This window comes from Aspergillus sclerotioniger (assembly GCF_003184525.1).
Source record: "Aspergillus sclerotioniger CBS 115572 chromosome Unknown BO94scaffold_32, whole genome shotgun sequence".
In the NCBI taxonomy this organism is placed as follows: Eukaryota; Fungi; Ascomycota; class Eurotiomycetes; order Eurotiales; family Aspergillaceae; genus Aspergillus; species Aspergillus sclerotioniger.
Window position 1 is genome coordinate 137610 of NW_020291022.1, and position 17379 is coordinate 154988.

Consider the following 17379-nt stretch of genomic DNA (forward strand, 5'->3'; position numbering starts at 1 on the left):
TATATTTATCTCCATCTATATCAATCTCTCTCATTATCAAAGACCTCTAACTCAGATCCAATAATCCCAAATATATAAGTATAAATAGTAGTATGCTACCTGATCTAGTCACATCCCGTCACCTCGAATTCCACCCTAACCTACGTACCTAACTACCTAACTCTATATCACCAATACTGCAAGAATCACCTAAATGGCAAAATCCCGAGCATGCACGCCACCACCACGAGTCAGCAGAGCAGCTAGCAGGGCCTTGACGTCATCGAGGATCTGGACGGCCGTGGTGGGAACGGGGAGGGAGGATACGGATGCTGATCCTGCTGCTGATGCTGCAGTGGAGGAGGAGGGGGTAGATGTAGCGGTGGGAGTTGCGATGATGGGGGCAGCGGTGGATGTTGAAGAGGTAGGTGCTGCGGTGGAGGTAGAGGTAGAGGAAGTCTGCACGGCGACAACTTCGGTAGGGGTTACTTCAGCAGAAGTAGTTGTCTCTGCGGCGGAAGTGGTTTCCACAGCGGAAGCAGAGGATGAAGTCGAGGTGGATGGTGTGGTTGCTTCAGCAATCGAAGAAGCAGAAGAAGTAGAGGAAGATCCATCTCCAATCTCCTTCGTCAAGCTATCCTCCTCGACATAAACCCCACTCCAGAACCAATCCTCAGCATTATCATCATTCGTCCCACTCCCCGCCAACCGCAACACACCGACATGCCAATCGGCCGAATTGGAGCTGGCACTGGCACTCACGGGACTGACCACCTCCGTCAATGCCTCGGAGCCATTACTCGCCCAGAGACCGACCTTCTGATTGGTGAAATCGATATCATAGGCAAAGTTGTACCAGTTCCCGGGCACGAGAGTCACGGACCAGTGGGTGGTGCCGCCGGCGTTCCATCGGAGGGTGTTATCGGATCCTGAAGAGCCTGAGACAGTTCCGTATTGGAGTTCGGTAAAGTGGGATTCGAAAAAGGCGATTTGGTGTTCGTAGGTGGCGTTGGGGGCGTTGGTGGATGAGGTTGAGAGGGAGAAGTGGTAGTAAAGGTGGCCGGAGCCGAGGTCGGAGGTCGTTTGGGGGATGAGTTCGGTGCGTTCCATGGTTTGGCCTTCCCAGAAGGAGGTTCCATCCTTTTTTTTTGTTAGTGGGGTGGGGATGGGATGGGGGGGAAGGGCGTACAATGGTGGTGCGTAGACCTTGGGCGTCGCTGGCAGCGGGGTTCTTGTAGGAGCTGGACAGACCCAGGTATTCCGAGGTGTTGTCGCTGCCGTGGATGTACCATTGCCAGGGCTCGATTTGGTTGGACCAGGACCCTGGTTGTTGTTGGTTAGTGGATGGTGATTATGGGATGGGGATGGGAGGTATACAGTCGTCAAAGTCGGTGACGGTGGCAGATGAGTTGAAAATACCGCTCCACAGAACGGAGCCTGCCAGTGTGGAGGCGGGGAAAGCAAGAAGAGAAAGGGGCTTCATTGTGAAGGAGTAAAGGAATGAATGAATGAATAAATGAATGAAGGTATGTGACCGGCACAGTTGAGAAAGAATAATGGGTGGGAGATGATTCTGGCTGGGGGAGGGTTTAAGTAGGGCTGCTGTGGATAGATTGCGGAGCGGGTGCTGAAACAGTCGATCCGCTCTCTTCCACTCGCCGTTTCAGCACCACCACCATTAAATTAAGCTTGTCTCAGATTGATCAACAGGGTCTATTTGACGTTTGACATTTCCCAGTTGACCACGGATTGGTTCCGATCGCTCGATCGGGATTGATTCGGAAAAGCTTGTATTGGTTGATTTGCCGCCAGGAATGACCATGCAGCTGGCTTCGGTCTGGTGGTGTGCAGATACAGTGGATACGTTGTTTATGAAAGACCATCTGAAAAGGGTTGGCATATATTGTCTTTCCCTTATTTGATTGTGGAGGGATGAAGTGATATCTGCTGTCACCACTAGAAAGGCTTGTACCCTATATCATCAGAGTATCACCACTGGCTGCATATCACAACACTGCCTGTAAGCCACCCCCTTTCCGGCTTCCCCGGACAATCCGCTCTGCCTGACTCTCAACCCATTGCTCCATCTGCATTGCATTAGCGCCGCTTCCATACATACTTGAGCACCCTACATTGGTAAACTTGGACCACACCCACACAGCCACCGTCAGCAACAGCAGCACTCCCCCAAACAGTGGATACCACCGCCAGGATGGATTGTTTTCGAGGATATCCACATTCATGCCGAATAAACTCTACCCCCATTAGACACATTCCCCAAAAGACAAGGCAACATACCGATGCAAAAGTAAGTGGCAGGAAAATAAACTATTCCGTCAGCAACAGTCATCCACGTCAGATTCACCTACTGTAATCCAGCTCAGCCGTTTCATGCTCGTTGCCAAACTGGTCGATCGATGCGCTTCGTTGATCGACACCCATGCAAACTCCTACCTTATTAGCAGCATCTACAACAGGATGGACACTTACAATCTGCAACAAATCCCGCACCGTCTGCTCCAATTTGTCAATCTGCCCCGATATCTCCCGGTCCAGCCCATCTATCGTGTCCTGCATCTGCTCGCTGAACTTGCGCGTCTCGCTAAACCGCTGGTATTGACTGACAAAGTCCCGTGCCTGGCTGAGCTGCTCGGCTAGCCTGGCTTGAAGCTGCGTCCACTGCTGCATGCTCTCGGCAATCGAGTCAATCAGGCGGTCGTCTTTTCCTCGGGAGGTCAATTGATGGGTTCGCTACACAGTCAGCCGTATCCTGAAACTGTCGGAGAACCTACCAGGCGTCCGAGATAGCCCCGGGCCTCTCGGCAGAAGGCCACCCAGTCGTCTCGCCAGGTCTGCATGAATAGCTGCACCACCTCCAGATCATTCTGCGGGATCCATCCATACGGGAGATTGCTGAAATAGTGGATCGTTTTCGGAGGCGCCTCCATGACGGCCCATTCCACCACCCGGACCGTGCTGTCATCGTCCTCGTCATCACTCAACGAAGTCCCGATCTTCATATCCATCCGGATAAACAGCGAGAATGTCCGACACGGACTTTTATTGCCCAGAGAGAACCGCAGCGAGTTCGGCGCATCGTCTAGTTGACAGTATGTATTCCAAATGTGGTTCTCCCGAAAGAGCCTGTCAATGTGAGAACAGTCCCTCACATGATCGATCAACCTACATCAGATGCGTCTCGTCTGCTGTCTTGGGCATCTTCTTGATATCCCGGTCCAAGGTATCATGCGTGATCCAGCGCGCCGTTCGCCGTCCATCGCGGAACACGGCAATATCAACGGCCACGCTCGACTTGATCCCTCGAGTGTACCGCCCTTCGTACCCATCATCCAGCTCCATCATTTTTGTCCGATGGCTCAGCAAAGCAGTAAAGGCTGCCCGACTGCCATCCGGGATTGTCATATCCATCACTGGGATGGAGTTGCCGTCGCTGCGGACGTGTTGAGCAAACAACGGATTCACCGACGCTTTGACGGTGCTGCAAGGGCCAAACCAGTCTCCGTTCTCCAGCCCGTCTACGCCCGCTTTGTGTTCTAGAAGAATGGCGACGGTCGGTCGGTCGGCCTGCTGCAGTGCCATTCGCATCAGTGGAAACGCACTCGACTCGTCCTCGTCGCTCAGGTCCGGCTTGTACCGCTCCAGAAATGGTTTCAACAATCGAGCCCGACTCTCTTGAATCATCAGCTTCAATGACACCACATCGCGCCGGCGGCCGTCATCAATGCTAGACATCAGCATGTCCGCAATCTCGTAGTGGCTCCATTCGAGCGCGTAGATCAGCGGGGTCTTTCTATACCGATCGATGGAGTTTGGATCTGCCCAAGACGTCTTTAACAGTTCCTGGACGAGCTCCTTGTCGCCCCGCTCACTCGCCCAGGCCAGAAAGGTCCGTCGGGCCTTGGTCATGGGCTCCATGCTCTGGGTTGGTCCGAGCAGCGCGAGCCACCGTTGGAAGTCTGAGCGGCCATTCGCAGCCTGTCTCTTATCCAGGTTGCTGATCACCCACCATAGAGGGATCTGGCCCTCCCGGTCATGGATATCGGCACTGGCACCATGATCAAGCAAAGCTTTGACAGTATCGTAGTGCCAATGCTCCGCCGCCCATGACAAGGGCGTCCGTCCGCGCCCATCCTTGCTATCTGGATCGGTCCCTGTAGTCAACAGCAATTGGACGACCTTGAGGTGCCCGTGTCCCGCTGCGCGAGATAACGGCGTGCGACCACGAAAGTCAGCAATGTCGGACAGCACCCCTTTCTGCAGAAGTAGGTCCACCATCTCGGCGTCACCAGCTTTTGCTGCCCAATGCAAGGGAGTCTCGCCATGGTAGTCTTCGAGATTCGGGTCGGCACCTCTGTCCAACAGAAATTGCATCAAGACACTGGCTTTGTCGCGATCGGTCGATTGATGCTGGGTCAGATCATAGGATGCTGCCCAAGAAAAGGCGGTCCGACCGGTGGTGTCTCGGACATTGGGGGATACGCCATAGAGAAGGTACTGGACGTCGCGGAGGAGGCCTCGCTGAGCGGCCTGCATGAGCTGGGATATACGGCCATTGTCCAGCTCCAAGTAAGTGGTAGCCGGGGATTTCTCCATGTTCAAGGTGATCGGGGGATTTGAGAGCAAGTTGAGGCGGGCTGAGGCTGTCGGCGCTGGTCAGCCTCGCGGGATGTCCGCCGACTGCTCATTGGCCGGTGCCGCGGAGTAGGCGAGGGGTTGATGACTCCAACTCAACCATAGGGCTGATCAACATGTAACCAGTGGAGAACTGGACTGCTTCTCCTATGCCCATAGCAGTCAGTGGATGCCCTCACCAGAGCACGGAGTCATCATTAGCGCTGGTGGGTAAGTTGTGTTGTAGAACAAGGCACTAGTTGCACGGCACGTGCATATTTCCGGTATCCCATGTGGCGAGGAGAATTTCATGCCCTGGAGAAGGCTACTTCTTGTCGACGGAGGCCAATTTCTTGTGGAACAGCATCAGACAGATACCTAAATGTGGTTGTTGATGCCAGATAAACAGGGCTGTGACATACCCACTGGCAGGTGCCTAAACATGGTGTTCGGAGGGAAACACCGCCATGGATGCATCCACGTGAGCACGAAAACCTCAGGCCACAAGGTTGGCTGCATACCACGTGACGGGCTTTATCCCGAGCGCGTTCCACTTGGATCAGGCACGGCCTTGGTCAATGCTTGATAGCAATCCAGTACGTAACATTTTCGGGCACGTCCCTTGTGCCGTCGGAGAACCTTGTTCGAGCCATGTGCGAGTGCCACCATCAGACCATAGGCATGGCAGCTATCTAGGAGATCTTTACCGCATTGAAGCGACCGCCGCCGCCGTGCTGATGCGATGCAGCTGAGCATTAATACCAAGCCGGAATCCTTTGGGCATCGTGATAGGGGCGACTTCTCTGGCCGGGTAATTGTTTGGCGGCCTCCACCCACTTGGCTTCCTCGAAGCTCCACTGCCAAGCCCTGGCGGGCCTTGGCGGGACACCACCATTGCTGGCCCCGCCGTTGATTGGGTGCGCGGAATGCCGTTATCAGTGGCCGCGGTGGTGTCATCTCCGACGAGCTGATACTATCAACTTGTCTGATATCAAACCTTCTGCCTGTGAGGTTACATCCCGACCCGCCCACTACCCGCGCCAGTCAGAACTTGGCTCGGCTGGATGTATCCTTTACTCCTGTCGCCAACCTCATCGCTCTCGGACACGCCGAGGATGATCTCTCCATTGCTTGATTTATCCTCGGCAGTCAAATCGAATCAAGCATCAAGCACCAGCACCAGCACCAGCACCAGCCCCAGCACCAAGTACAAGCACAAGCACCAGGCACAACACCCAAGCCTCCCCAGAGACGCGTGGGAATGCGGGGATTGCGCAAACGCTACGGCAGCGTTAGCGAGACATTTGCCGGGGCAGCATTTCTCGTTGGTCGCTTCGACTAGCGGCCCCATTCCTATGCTGATAGCGTCGAGCAACCGTCATTCATGGCAACGTCTGCACCACACAGACTCATCCGCCAATGCAGGGACCTCCAAGCATGATATCAATGCCTCCTCATTTGCCAACGGGCGTCTCCCATCCGGTTTCTGTCTCGTGGCCACCACTAAGCAGCTTGCCACCAGATCCTGGTCAGAGGCGTACCATGCGATCGAGTTCCAGATGGACGCTAGAACCACTGGATACGGCGAACACTGAATTCAGTCTGATAGCGCCAACCTAGGCCGGACGCATCTCCGACGCTACACCGGTGGGATTGGACCGTCCAGAGTCCACTTGCATCGTTGGTAGTTCTGTCCGCTGATAATCGGCTCCCCCCGAAGCGAGCCATACTAAACCAATTGTATGGATCCTGTGGGTGTCGGTATCTCGCCTCCACGCCTTTATAAATGCCCTCCCCCAGATCCCTTTTGTCGATCGTCTTCCATCCGCTTTTACCCCTTAATTCCAGGGCTCTCGATCGCCACCATGAGTGACCCCGTTGGCGCAGACGATCTCGTCTATGTCGCACAGGCCCACGCGCCTCAGGAGTTGCAGACTCACGATGAGAAGGTCCACCCAATCAACGAAAAGGAGACGGCCGTGGTTTCGGCAGTCCCCTCTGTGCATGATGGGCGCGAGTATCCCACCGAGGAGGAGGAGCGCACTCTGCGTCGAGTTTCTGACAAGGTCAGCTGGACCGCCTATACGGTCGCGTTTGTTGAACTGTGCGAGCGTTTCTCGTACTACGGAACTACTGCTGTTTGTATGTATTATGCTCTGATGGGTATCTTGTACTGACATGTATAGATGTCAACTTTATCCAACAGCCTCTGCCGGATGACTCCACCACTGGTGCGGGCTTCAGTGGACAGTCCGGTGCTCTTGGCCAGGGTGAACGGACATCCACCGCGCTGACTACTTGTAAGTGATATCTCAATATACTCAATTACGGATTTAGCTAACCTATTAGTCAACACGTTCTGGTGCTACGTCATGCCCATCTTGGGTGCCTGGATTGCCGATGAATACTGGGGTCGGATGCGAACCATCCAGGTCTCCATCGCCTTTGCCATGCTGGGTCATATTATCATTATCATCTCCTCCATCCCGCCGGTTATTGTCCATGCCAACGGTGCCCTGGCTTGTTTCTGTATTGGATTGGTCGTTTTCGGCATCGGTGTGGGTGGTTTCAAGTACGTATATCACAGTCATTGAGAATATCTCTAACCTGTATAGGTCCAACATCTCGCCCCTGATTGCCGAACAATACAAAGAAACCAAGCTCTTCATCAAGACCATCCCCAAGACCGGAGAGCGCGTCATTGTCGATCCCGCGCAGACCATCACCCGCATCTTCCTCTACTTTTACTTTATGATCAACGTCGGTGCTCTTATTGGTTCCGTGGCCATGGTGTACGCGGAGAAGTACGTGGGATACTGGCTCGCCTTTTTGCTGCCGACCATCATGTTCAGTTTCTGTCCGCTGGTCTTGTTCTTCTGCCGTAACCGATACGTCGTGACTCCTCCGACAGGATCGGTGGTGACCAAAGCATTCCAGCTGTGGAGTTTGGCCCTCAAAGGCCAGTGGTCCTGGAACCCAGTCACCTTGTAAGTCACACCCACGTGGGTAGAATTTCGCTAACAGGTCAGTTACCACCGCTGCAAATCCACCGAATTCTGGGACAGCGTCAAGCCCAGCCGCATGGCAAACAAGCCCACCTGGATGACCTTTGACGACCAATGGGTGGAGGAAGTGCGTCGTGCCGTGAAGGCCTGTGCTGTCTTTGCCTGGTACCCTCTTTACTGTCAGTCCCTCTTTACCCAGTAACCCTGTCAATCTTGTACTAATAATCCATAGGGCTGGCCTACGGCCAAATGACCAACAACCTAACCTCCCAGGCCGCGACAATGGAACTGCACGGAGTGCCCAACGACATCATCAACAACCTAGACCCACTCGCCCTGATCATCTTCATCCCGATCATGGACATGTTCATCTACCCCGGTCTCCGCAAGATGGGCTTCCACTTTACCCCGATCAAGCGTATCTACGCGGGATACATCCTCGCCTCGGCGTCAATGGTCGCTGCCGCCGTCACCCAATACTACATCTACAAGATGAGCCCCTGCGGCAACCACCCCAGCTCATGCTCCGAAGCAACCCCAATCAACGTATGGGTGCAAACGATCCCATACGTACTGATTGCATTTTCGGAGATCTTCGCCTCCATCACGGGCTACGAGTACGCGTATACCAAAGCGCCGAAGAACATGAAGAGTTTGGGTACGTCCATCCTATTGTTCCTATCCACTCAACTCAAGCTAATTGATCAGTGCAATCGCTCTACCTATTCATGAACGCCATCTCCTCCGCTATTCAGCAGGGTTTGACTGCTCTGTCGACCGATCCGCTGTTGATTTGGAACTACGGCTTCGTGGCTGTGTTGGCGTTTGTTGGGGGCAACTTGTTCTTCCTTTGTAATTTGAAGTTGGATAAGGAGGAAGACGATTTGAATAATCTCGAGGAGTCGACGTATTTGGGCCGTGGCCAGACTGAGGGTGGAAAGGCTGATCCGGCTGTTTGATTACATTAATATTAATGAGTTATGTTGAGTGATGGTTTAGTTTAATGAAGAACATTCGAAGAAAGAATACTATGCCTAAAGCTAAAGACGTGACTGCCATTAGGTTTTTTCTTATTGTGCCGACAGTTGTCTAACTCTGCAACCTGACTTGCAGGATAGGAAACTATTGTCCGGTGTTTAGACAACGGAAGAAATTAGGTAGTAATCGATAAGAGCTGATGGAATATCCCGACGCGGAATGCAACTGATGCAACTTCCGATATTCGATTAAACATGATGTATGTATATTAGTAGCTCGAAACCCTACGCTTATACATTCCATTACAACCCACCTGAAACGATAGTTCTATAGTACGTCAGAAGAGAGAAAGAGTTGTATATATTTTTCAAAGACATAGTTTTTGTGATTGGATAGTCTATGTGATTATCCGGGGAGCAAGGTGCTATAAATAAAGTTTATAACGTTTCTAATAATATTGTTACAGTATCTGAGAGTTAGCATAAGAAAGATTGTGAGAATGAGAAAGAAAAGGACAATAAAAAGAAACATAAAAAGAAGGATTCTACAAATAGTTAGATGTAGTTATAAATACTGGATTAGTAATAAGGATGAGGAAGAAGAATTGTATGGGGTCAGTGTATATACAGAATTACAGACAGAAGAGTAGTATTCATGAATTATGAATATCACACAGGTCAATGAGAATAACAGAAAGATATACCTATCCCAAGCATATTCCATCCGAAGCACCCCCACAAAAGTACCAAGCTTATCTCTAACCCTATATCCATAGCAGCCGACCACGAAACTAACCAAGTAATGCACAAACTTGCGGTGAACATCAATGATCAACACGCCAGGTAAGCAATAACTCGGTCTTCGCCGCAGTAGTATTGCATAGTGCTTATGGACAGGTCATATCCACGACCCTTTCTTTGTGGCTGACCGGGCTTGGCTGCATGATCGGCAAACCCTAATAAGCACAGCCTTGCGAGGATTCACAAGTACCTACCATTATATTCTATCTATTAATTAATGGATGTGATGTGATTGAGAAATAATATCCATGCGACAGCTGCACTAGACAAAGCTTCACCTTTGCTCTCTGTGTGTCAACTGTTGAGAAAATAGTCCAGCCCATATATACACTGTCAGCCTGCCAAGAACGCCCACGGGGCATCCATGCATTCGACAAGGTTCTTTACGGCTGACTCCTAATGTATGTATGTGCCCACGGGGAAATAAAAACCCGGAGAGGTTGAGTCGCCCGATTCTCCCTCTGCAACCAACCTAACCTGCTTGACATTCTCCAGGCAAATCTCCATCGATAGACGGTATGGCAATACTAAGGAGGTTGATCCTGACCTTGCTGGTCACGTGGGGAGTCGAGGGACAACATGATCCGTTAAAGGACTTTTGCAGACGATTTTCACATCAAACGGCTGTTGTTGATCGAAGGTACTCTTCCTTTCCTTTCCTTTTCTCTAGAGATAGTCGTTGTGAGTGACTGCTTACTGTATAGATTATATATCGATGGCGGATTCATCAACTATAACCCCCTGGCACAGAACCCAGTTAACGAATCAAGTACCCCTCCTCTCCCCCATAACCACACTGCTATTCCTAACAGGTAAGCATAGATACAAATATCCTCTACGCCGCCCTCGATATCGACAACCTCGGCATGCCCCAAGAATACAACAACCTAAGCAAACCCAGCACCGCGCCCTCCGTCAACGGCGGCATTCTCTGGCCCGACACCATCAACAAACTCCTATACCTCTACGGCGGGGAATTCTCCAACAATACCAGTCCCCCCGCCTACTCCTCCTGGGTCTACGACATTATCTACAACACCTGGAACCAGACCGTCGCTGACCCTACACAGTCCTCCATCCAACGAGCCAGCTACGGCGCGGGCGTCACCCTCCAAGACCGCGCAGTGGGGTATTACTACGGTGGATGGTTATCGAATACCTCGGTTCCGGGCTGGGGGAAGGCAGCCCCATTAGTCCTGTCGAGTTTCCTACAGTATGATATGTTGCAGAATACGTGGACGAATTCATCGGGGCCGGACTCAGTGGGCAGGGCTGAGGGCGTCATGGTGTATATTCCGGCTAGTGATCGGGGGATGTTGGTATATTTTGGGGGGGTGCAGACCTCTACCTCGGCCTCTACAAATGCAACTGGGAGTGGAAGTGGGGGTGTGATTGCCCAAGGCTTAGAGGTATCCCCCCTTACACCCCCACAATCAACCCTAATTCTAAACTATCCAGGATATATTATTATACGACATCGCCAACAGCAAATGGTACAGCCAAAAAGCCACAGGCCAGATCCCGGGGGACAGACGACGCTTCTGTGGCGGAGCGACCTGGGCTCAAGATAAATCGTCATATAATATATATATTTACGGGGGATTGAGTGTTCCGACTGGAGTGGGATATGATGATATTTACATCCTAAGTATTCCGTCGTTTACGTGGATTAAATGGTATTACTCTATCACCAGTTCTATTAATAAAGTTGGCTAGTTACTAATAAATGATGGTGGTGGTGGTGGTGGTGGTGACAGGTACCCAACAACCTCAGAAGCAGGATTCCCTCACCACTCCTTATCATGTAACGTTATAGATGGCGCTCAGATGATGTACCCCTCTCCCCTATCCCCCCACCCATAATGCAATCAATACTAACAAAAGAACAGAGTAATGGGCGGCACCTTCCCGAACAGTACAGCCTGCGACGTCCCCCAAAACTACGGCATGCACAACATGGACCTGGGGAAACAAAACTCGGAACAGAAGAAATGGATCCGATTCAGACCGAACGTTACGACGTATGTGGTGCCGAGTGAGGTTATTTCTGTTGTGGGGGGAGGGTATGTATCCCACCATATTATACTATACTGTCATATAGTAGGATACCAGTGCTAATTAAAGCTGGGATAGGTCAACCGGCGGCGCAACCCTCACAACCCCAACCTCCGGATTCGACAACCCCGATCTCCAAACCTACTTTCAACGAGTCTATACCCCTTCTTCTCGCTCACCGACCCGAGCCATTCCCACACAGACCGGATCAAGTAATTCCACGACCTCCGAACACCAATCTACACATGTTGGCGCTATAGTAGGTGGTGTGGTTGGCGGTGTAGTCGGGGCTGCTGCCATCGCTGGGATACTATACTGGTGTTTGCGTCGCCAGAAAAACACCTCCGGCGAAAGGGATCCACCGGGGGAAATCCACCACGAAGATATAAAGTTATCTGATGAGGTGGAGGCGGGACAGAATCGCTGGACGGGGGGGAGTATGGCGACGGAGTTGCCGGATGAGGGGAGTGTTTCTGGACATGGGAACGGGCAGAGGGGGAGTAATCGGTGGACGGGACAGAGTTTGGGGAGTTCGGAGTTGGCGGATGAGAGGAGTGGGTTGGTGGGGGGAAGGCAGAGGGGGGATGTTGCGGAGTTGCCTTGATATATACTAATGGGGTATGTGGTGGGTGGATTAGGGTAATGAGATATGTTATTTGGTTATGGATTTATGTTGGGGGTGGGTGATGGTTGGTTGGTTGGATTGTATTATGAGATTGATTTATTCTAGTTAATTATTATTGGGATGATTTAGGCTTGGGTATATTTATAGAAAAGGAAATGAATGATTGATAATTAAGGAATCTAGAAGTTGATTTCATGCGTGTAGGTGATTTGTTCAGAACTAAAGAGTATGAATATTAGAGAACTTGGTAGAGAGAGAGAGAGAAAAGAAGGGAGGTAGTGCCATGAAAGCTGAAGTGCGAAGATATTACCACCTATGGTTGGAGATAGACAAGCAGTTACCACGTAAACACCTCCCTCCTCACCCCTCTCCCTCTCGCCCTCCCCTTCTCCTCCCCCCAACTAAAGTACACCTCCGCCCTCGGCCTCTCCACATCAAACACAGGCATGAAATCCGCCAACCTCGCTTCATCCGGAACATCAGCGCAACATCTCACCTCGCCCAATCCCTCCTCTTCAATCTCGATCCATTTATCTGCAATAGCCGCCACAACCACACTATTCCACACACCCTCCTGGATTGCAGAGGCACGAAGCACGCTGACAGCACGTCGTCGAATGACTGGATCACGACATCGCACCGCAACGTTGAATATAGCGGCGATGATGCTGAGGTCGAGAGAAAAGGTCTTTTTCGTTGCTGAGGAAGGGGGTGGGATGATGGATTCCCCTAGGGCCACCATCTGTTCGAAAAACGGACAATACTTGTCCCATTGGACGTGGTGGCCTGCTTCGGCTTCACCTGCTGCTTGGAGGATATCTAGCGCCACGAAGCAGTCGATTTTGCGGAGTTGGAGGACAGACGCGGCGCGACGTTCGCGGGGGGTTAGGATGGTGGTGTGTTGCTGGAGGAAGGTGTCTAGGGCTGTGGACCAGTGGGAGAGGAGGATGAGGGAGGTGTCGCGGAGGGTGATGGCGGGGTTGATGGTTGTGGTTGTGTCTGTGGGATGGGTTTGGTATAGGAGTTCGGTGCTGCGTTGTCGGTAGTAGTAGGTGTAGATTTCGAGGGTTTCGCGCGCGTCGGCTAATGACTGGAAGACGATGGGCTGGTCAAGGTTGATGACTAGTTCGGGCCAGAGGTTGCATCGTGCGGCGCCGATGCGGTGGACAGTTACGATGACCTGTCCCTGGAGGCGAGTGAAGAGACCGCAGAGAATGTCGATTGGGACGTATGGGGTGCGGCCGATGCAGAGGGGTGTGGATGTGCTGGATGGGTTGCGGATCTCGCTGAGGATGTTCAGCCCGCTGGTGATGTGTGTGATGGCGGGGCCGTAGTAGTCGCGCATGGCCTGTTGGTTAGGATGGATGGTTGGATGAAGAGGGGGGGGCGTACTTCGAAACATGCAAAGAGGATGCATGAGATTAGGTAGATGTCAAGAGGCTGGGAGTGACTTGGGGTTGGCATCAAACAGCGCATGGCGCGCAGGTACTGGCGCAGTGCAAAGGATGTATGGGGTGAGTCTGTGCCTAAGCGAAAAGGGGCCGCATCGCAGTTAAAGTGCTCGTGCAGGGAGCCTAGGGCGACTGTGGCATGGCGGATGACCGGTTCATGGTGAACAGATTGCAGCAGTAAACGTCCCCAGAAGGCGCATTCAAAGTCGCCGGCCAGCTGAGGAACCGTCTTTTCCAGGAAGAATTGGAATGACCGACGTTCTTGGTCGCAGGCCAATGAGTGGTAGGTGCTGAGGGGTCGAGCGAGGAGCGGTCTTGCAGATACATTTGATGGTGATGGGTGAGATGCAGGATCCCGGTAGCCATCACATTGACGGCCAGTGGATGTGCATCGCAAACAGGCTGGACGTTCCTCGCCACATTTGATGCGTCGTTCTATCCAAGTGAGCAATCCGAGCGAGTTCGACAGTCATGATGGTCTCACTCCTGAATGGTCAGCAGGGTCGAGTCAGAGGACGGGGAACGGACTTGCAGGTCAAACAGCCAGTGCGTGTTTTGGGATAGTACACTCGCTTGCGGTCTTCTGGAGCGACTCGAGGCATCTCGGATATCGAAGTGGTTTGAAGAAGAGAGGATCCGATGTAGTTGGAGACTGAAGTACTCTGTAATTTGTCAGCATCCACTTGGCTACTTTGAGTTAGACCTATACTTTAGCTAGCCAGCAATTATCTTAGCATGAATGAATTAATCAAATTTCAGAATACAAACAGAGACACAGGGCTTATTGAGAGTGTCTCATAGGAACGTTTACCGTCAACTGGAAACACCTCCAGTGCCAATGATCGAGCTGAAACCTGCAGTTTTAAAGAACCTTGGAATGGCAAAGCTGTCTCCGATGCTGTCTCCGATCTCGGACGGGGATAAAACCCCCGAGCTCCGTACGGGGATCAGTTCACTGCATCGCAAAGATATGCCCGCCAACGCAAGGCATGAGGATGAATCAGTGAGATGTTGGCAAGTCCTAGCAGCGCAGCATTTGATCCTTGCTCTAGGACTATGCCGCCTTGGGTAATTAGTGCGAGCTGCTGCTACCTTTGTCTGACATGCATAGTGGCTTATATTGCACTAAGTCACAATCACTAATATGTATAATGCCATTTTGCCTGGGCTGGACCACCCTGGAACAACATACTTCTATTATCATCTTGGTTATACCAACAGCTCCGAGTGCATGCCGTCTGGATGGAGTCTCAACTCCTACTTCTCTCCGGGCCGATGCCCTAGCGGCTATACCGTTGCCACCACGGCGGTATCAATCACAAATGACACAAGAACAGAAACCTGGGCAGACTGCTGTCCAACGTATGTCAAGATCGTGCGCAGATGATGTCTAAGAAAAACTCTAACAGACTGGATTTCTGACAGAGGCTATTCATATGACAAGGCTTGGGGCCTGGGGGAGCGGTGTACTTCCACAGCTCCGCAGCTTGCGACGAGCACTTCAAACCCCACGCAACGAAACCAGGGGCTGGTCGCTGCAAATGCTGTGTCAGTGAAATGGAGTGCAGAGGATTTCTCCACCAGTTCTACCGATTCACAGAGCCGACATGACAGCTTATCTGTCACTGCAAAAGCCAGCATCGGGATTAGTGTCACATTCGGATTCTTCATTGTTATAGTTTTGGCTTTCACGGTCTACCATCTTTGTAGAGGACAAAAGCAACAGCCGGGCGTAACATACAATCAATCAGCGACGAGGAGAAAGAGAAGGGATTGTTGTCTAAGAGTGGTGACTCTACTAGTTATCGGTCTCTCTGGGGCACGTTGGGGCCCGATTCGTGGATATACGAATCAATTGCCGTGAGCTTAAGTATTGCATGTCTCGTAGCAATCGTTTGCATCTTGCTGGTAAGTGGACCACGGTAAAGCCCTCAAAGAGTGCTAAATCCCTGAATCTCAATAGATTTATGACGGGCAGATCTTACCGGAGCTGCCCAGTGGAATCAGACTCAATACCGTGGTGTCCATTCTCGCGACTGTATCCAAGTCCTCACTCGTATTTGCAGTGGGAGAATGCATCGGACAACTCAGATGGATCACACTTCGGCAGTCCCGGAAGCCGTTGTCTTATATTCAACTATATGATAGCGCAAGCCGTGGACCATGGGGCTCTTTTCGCATCTTACTTCAAGACGAATTCCGCTCACTTGTCACGGTCGGGGCGTGTGTTGTGATCTTGGCCCTGGCCTTTGATCCTTTTATCCAGCAGATAATCAGCTACCCCGTTCAACCAACCCAACGATACTCGAAAGAGGCAGTAGTCACACAATCGCGCTATATTATAGCAGTCTTCCAACGGTACAGAAGTCTTGAATGCCGTAAACAGCGGACTCTGGCCAGACCCGGTTTCTCTCGACCCCAGCTGTCCCACCGGCAATTGCACATGGCCCCATTACCGGTCCGTTGAGATGTGCAATCAATGCGCCAATGTCAACCCCTCAAGGGTGCTGCTCGCTGGGTGGGACTTTTCCTCATTCAACTACAGTCTCCACGGAAACCAAGCAATACCGGCCAGAATATCCATGGTGGATGGCCAGTGGTCCGACTTTCTGATCGAGATAATCTGGCGCAAGGTTGGATTCTATCGCGCATATATCCCCAGCAACCTTTACTTTCTCGATGGGCCAAACATTACCTATGACTCTGACACCAAATTTGTGGCGGGGATTTCGAATCCCTTGGCCGTGGTTACACATGTGGAGCTGAATCTTCCAGTCACCTGGAAATCCAACGATGACCTGCTGAGAGCGATTGGAGTAGCCAAGGTGACCCAATGCGCCTTCACAGTCTGCGCCAAGACATACAACGTCTCTGTAACCAACGGAGTTGCCTCCGTTCAAACCCTAGACGAAGACATGGGGTCATTCTACCCTCCCGATTATCTATCAAATCTTGCCACCTCTGTATGCTGGAAACCCAACTCAAGTCCGATGACCAACTGGACCACCGCGGGACAGCGGGAAGGAAGTTACGCAAAGACCGATCCGGCCAACTATGAGTTCTGCGGGTTGGACTCTGTGCGCTACTGGGATTCTCTCCCACTGTCTGGCACCGTGAGCCCGGAGTATGAATTGGAGACATCCTTGAATGGGTCCATGATCTGGCAGCCTCTGGTAATAAATCCTTATCCCTCATCGGCATCTGTGCAGAAAGTGTACGAGATGGGATTGGCCACCACGATGGACAAGATTGGCGCCGCACTCTCAAAGCTGGCCCGCACCTATAGCAACAATTCGATATACGGCGTGGTGATCACCCAGGACTCCTATGTTGCCGTGAAATGGCCGTGGTTAGCCCTACCCGCCGTGCTGCTCGTGGCAGGAACGGTTTTTCTTATCGCCACGGCGCTCATCACCTCGCATGACGGGGCCAGCTTGTGGAAGTCCTCCGTCCTACCTCTTCTGTTCCATGGGCCGGAGCCCAACCTGGTCACTCGCGACATGGTGGTTGAGCATGGCCCATGTGAAGTGGCGAGCGAGATGGAGCAGGCGGCCGGTGAAGTAAATGTGGGGTTGGGGGTATCGGAGGAAGGAGGGAGAACAATGCTGCAAGGGGAGAGGCGGAGCGCGGAGCCTACTGTTGGCCAATTGCTTCGCCGCCAAACCTTCTAATTATAAATGTTTGTCGTAAACATGACATACAGTGCGGATACTTGTTTCTTTTATCTCGCCTGCAGCTGCTGCTTGTAGATCTATAACATCATCTCATCATCATATCCACACTTCCACAAGCTCCTAATTCATACCCCCAAAAATCTAATTCTATAAACCTCTACTATCCCAAAAATACACAGT

The 17379-nt window shown here is 51.8% G+C and overlaps 7 protein-coding genes across 7 annotated transcripts; 3 read left to right on the plus strand and 4 right to left on the minus strand.

Moving 5' to 3' along the window:
• Window positions 1-19: 19 nt before the first annotated feature.
• Window positions 20-1952, minus strand: BO94DRAFT_578329 (glycoside hydrolase family 131 protein). Its single transcript, XM_025615210.1, has 3 exons — window positions 1357-1952; window positions 1169-1302; window positions 20-1119 (listed from the first exon to the last, which is right to left on the minus strand). The coding sequence occupies exons 1-3, from the start codon at window positions 1460-1462 to the stop codon at window positions 190-192; spliced, it is 1170 nt and encodes a 389-aa protein (XP_025463383.1). The 5' UTR covers window positions 1463-1952; the 3' UTR covers window positions 20-189.
• Window positions 1936-3005, minus strand: BO94DRAFT_549919 (uncharacterized protein; the record flags this gene model as incomplete). Its single annotated transcript, XM_025613468.1, has 6 exons — window positions 1936-1952; window positions 2099-2234; window positions 2278-2307; window positions 2349-2429; window positions 2470-2730; window positions 2772-3005. The coding sequence occupies 6 exons, from the start codon at window positions 3003-3005 to the stop codon at window positions 1936-1938; spliced, it is 759 nt and encodes a 252-aa protein (XP_025463384.1).
• Window positions 3006-5698: 2693 nt separating this feature from the next.
• Window positions 5699-6197, minus strand: BO94DRAFT_539003 (uncharacterized protein). Its single transcript, XM_025612606.1, has one exon. The coding sequence runs from the start codon at window positions 5960-5962 to the stop codon at window positions 5771-5773; it is 192 nt and encodes a 63-aa protein (XP_025463385.1). The 5' UTR covers window positions 5963-6197; the 3' UTR covers window positions 5699-5770.
• A 45-nt stretch (window positions 6198-6242) lies between these two features.
• On the plus strand, window positions 6243-8644 carry BO94DRAFT_539004 (putative MFS peptide transporter). The gene is made up of 7 exons (XM_025612607.1): window positions 6243-6753; window positions 6798-6911; window positions 6961-7183; window positions 7227-7598; window positions 7641-7795; window positions 7849-8274; window positions 8325-8644. The coding sequence occupies exons 1-7, from the start codon at window positions 6354-6356 to the stop codon at window positions 8573-8575; spliced, it is 1941 nt and encodes a 646-aa protein (XP_025463386.1). The 5' UTR covers window positions 6243-6353; the 3' UTR covers window positions 8576-8644.
• A 1220-nt stretch (window positions 8645-9864) lies between these two features.
• BO94DRAFT_627641 (uncharacterized protein) lies at window positions 9865-12227 on the plus strand. Its single transcript, XM_025617438.1, has 7 exons — window positions 9865-10034; window positions 10099-10163; window positions 10217-10803; window positions 10853-11070; window positions 11152-11226; window positions 11284-11457; window positions 11528-12227. Exons 1-7 carry the CDS (start codon window positions 9913-9915, stop codon window positions 12051-12053), a joined length of 1767 nt encoding a protein of 588 aa, XP_025463387.1. The 5' UTR covers window positions 9865-9912; the 3' UTR covers window positions 12054-12227.
• Window positions 12228-12411: 184 nt separating this feature from the next.
• Window positions 12412-14127, minus strand: BO94DRAFT_607606 (Zn(II)2Cys6 transcription factor domain-containing protein; the record flags this gene model as incomplete). Its single annotated transcript, XM_025616541.1, has 3 exons — window positions 12412-13422; window positions 13467-13960; window positions 14043-14127. 3 exons carry the CDS (start codon window positions 14125-14127, stop codon window positions 12412-12414), a joined length of 1590 nt encoding a protein of 529 aa, XP_025463388.1.
• A 496-nt stretch (window positions 14128-14623) lies between these two features.
• BO94DRAFT_607607 (DUF3176 domain-containing protein) lies at window positions 14624-17196 on the plus strand (the record flags this gene model as incomplete). The annotated part of the gene is made up of 5 exons (XM_025616542.1): window positions 14624-14887; window positions 14951-15385; window positions 15414-15433; window positions 15592-15883; window positions 15912-17196. The coding sequence occupies exons 1-5, from the start codon at window positions 14670-14672 to the stop codon at window positions 17194-17196; spliced, it is 2250 nt and encodes a 749-aa protein (XP_025463389.1). The 5' UTR covers window positions 14624-14669.
• Window positions 17197-17379: the final 183 nt, after the last annotated feature.

What these genes read in the sequence shown, in the direction of transcription:
- BO94DRAFT_578329 (XM_025615210.1), bottom strand. Translation starts at nt 1,462, where the DNA reads ATGAAGCCCCTTTCTCTTCTTGCTTTCCCCGCCTCCACACTGGCAGGC. An exon ending in CGTCACCGACTTTGACGACT is followed by an intron (nt 1,303 to 1,356) that starts GTATACCTCCCA and finishes AACAACAACCAG; the next exon opens with GGTCCTGGTCCAACCAAATC. An exon ending in AAGGTCTACGCACCACCATT is followed by an intron (nt 1,120 to 1,168) that starts GTACGCCCTTCC and finishes ACAAAAAAAAAG; the next exon opens with GATGGAACCTCCTTCTGGGA.
- BO94DRAFT_539003 (XM_025612606.1), bottom strand. Translation starts at nt 5,962, where the DNA reads ATGGGGCCGCTAGTCGAAGCGACCAACGAGAAATGCTGCCCCGGCAAA.
- BO94DRAFT_539004 (XM_025612607.1), top strand. Translation starts at nt 6,354, where the DNA reads ATGGATCCTGTGGGTGTCGGTATCTCGCCTCCACGCCTTTATAAATGC. An exon ending in ATCCACCGCGCTGACTACTT is followed by an intron (nt 6,912 to 6,960) that starts GTAAGTGATATC and finishes CTAACCTATTAG; the next exon opens with TCAACACGTTCTGGTGCTAC. An exon ending in ATCGGTGTGGGTGGTTTCAA is followed by an intron (nt 7,184 to 7,226) that starts GTACGTATATCA and finishes TAACCTGTATAG; the next exon opens with GTCCAACATCTCGCCCCTGA.
- BO94DRAFT_627641 (XM_025617438.1), top strand. Translation starts at nt 9,913, where the DNA reads ATGGCAATACTAAGGAGGTTGATCCTGACCTTGCTGGTCACGTGGGGA. An exon ending in ACGGCTGTTGTTGATCGAAG is followed by an intron (nt 10,035 to 10,098) that starts GTACTCTTCCTT and finishes CTTACTGTATAG; the next exon opens with ATTATATATCGATGGCGGAT. An exon ending in ATTTCTGTTGTGGGGGGAGG is followed by an intron (nt 11,458 to 11,527) that starts GTATGTATCCCA and finishes AAGCTGGGATAG; the next exon opens with GTCAACCGGCGGCGCAACCC.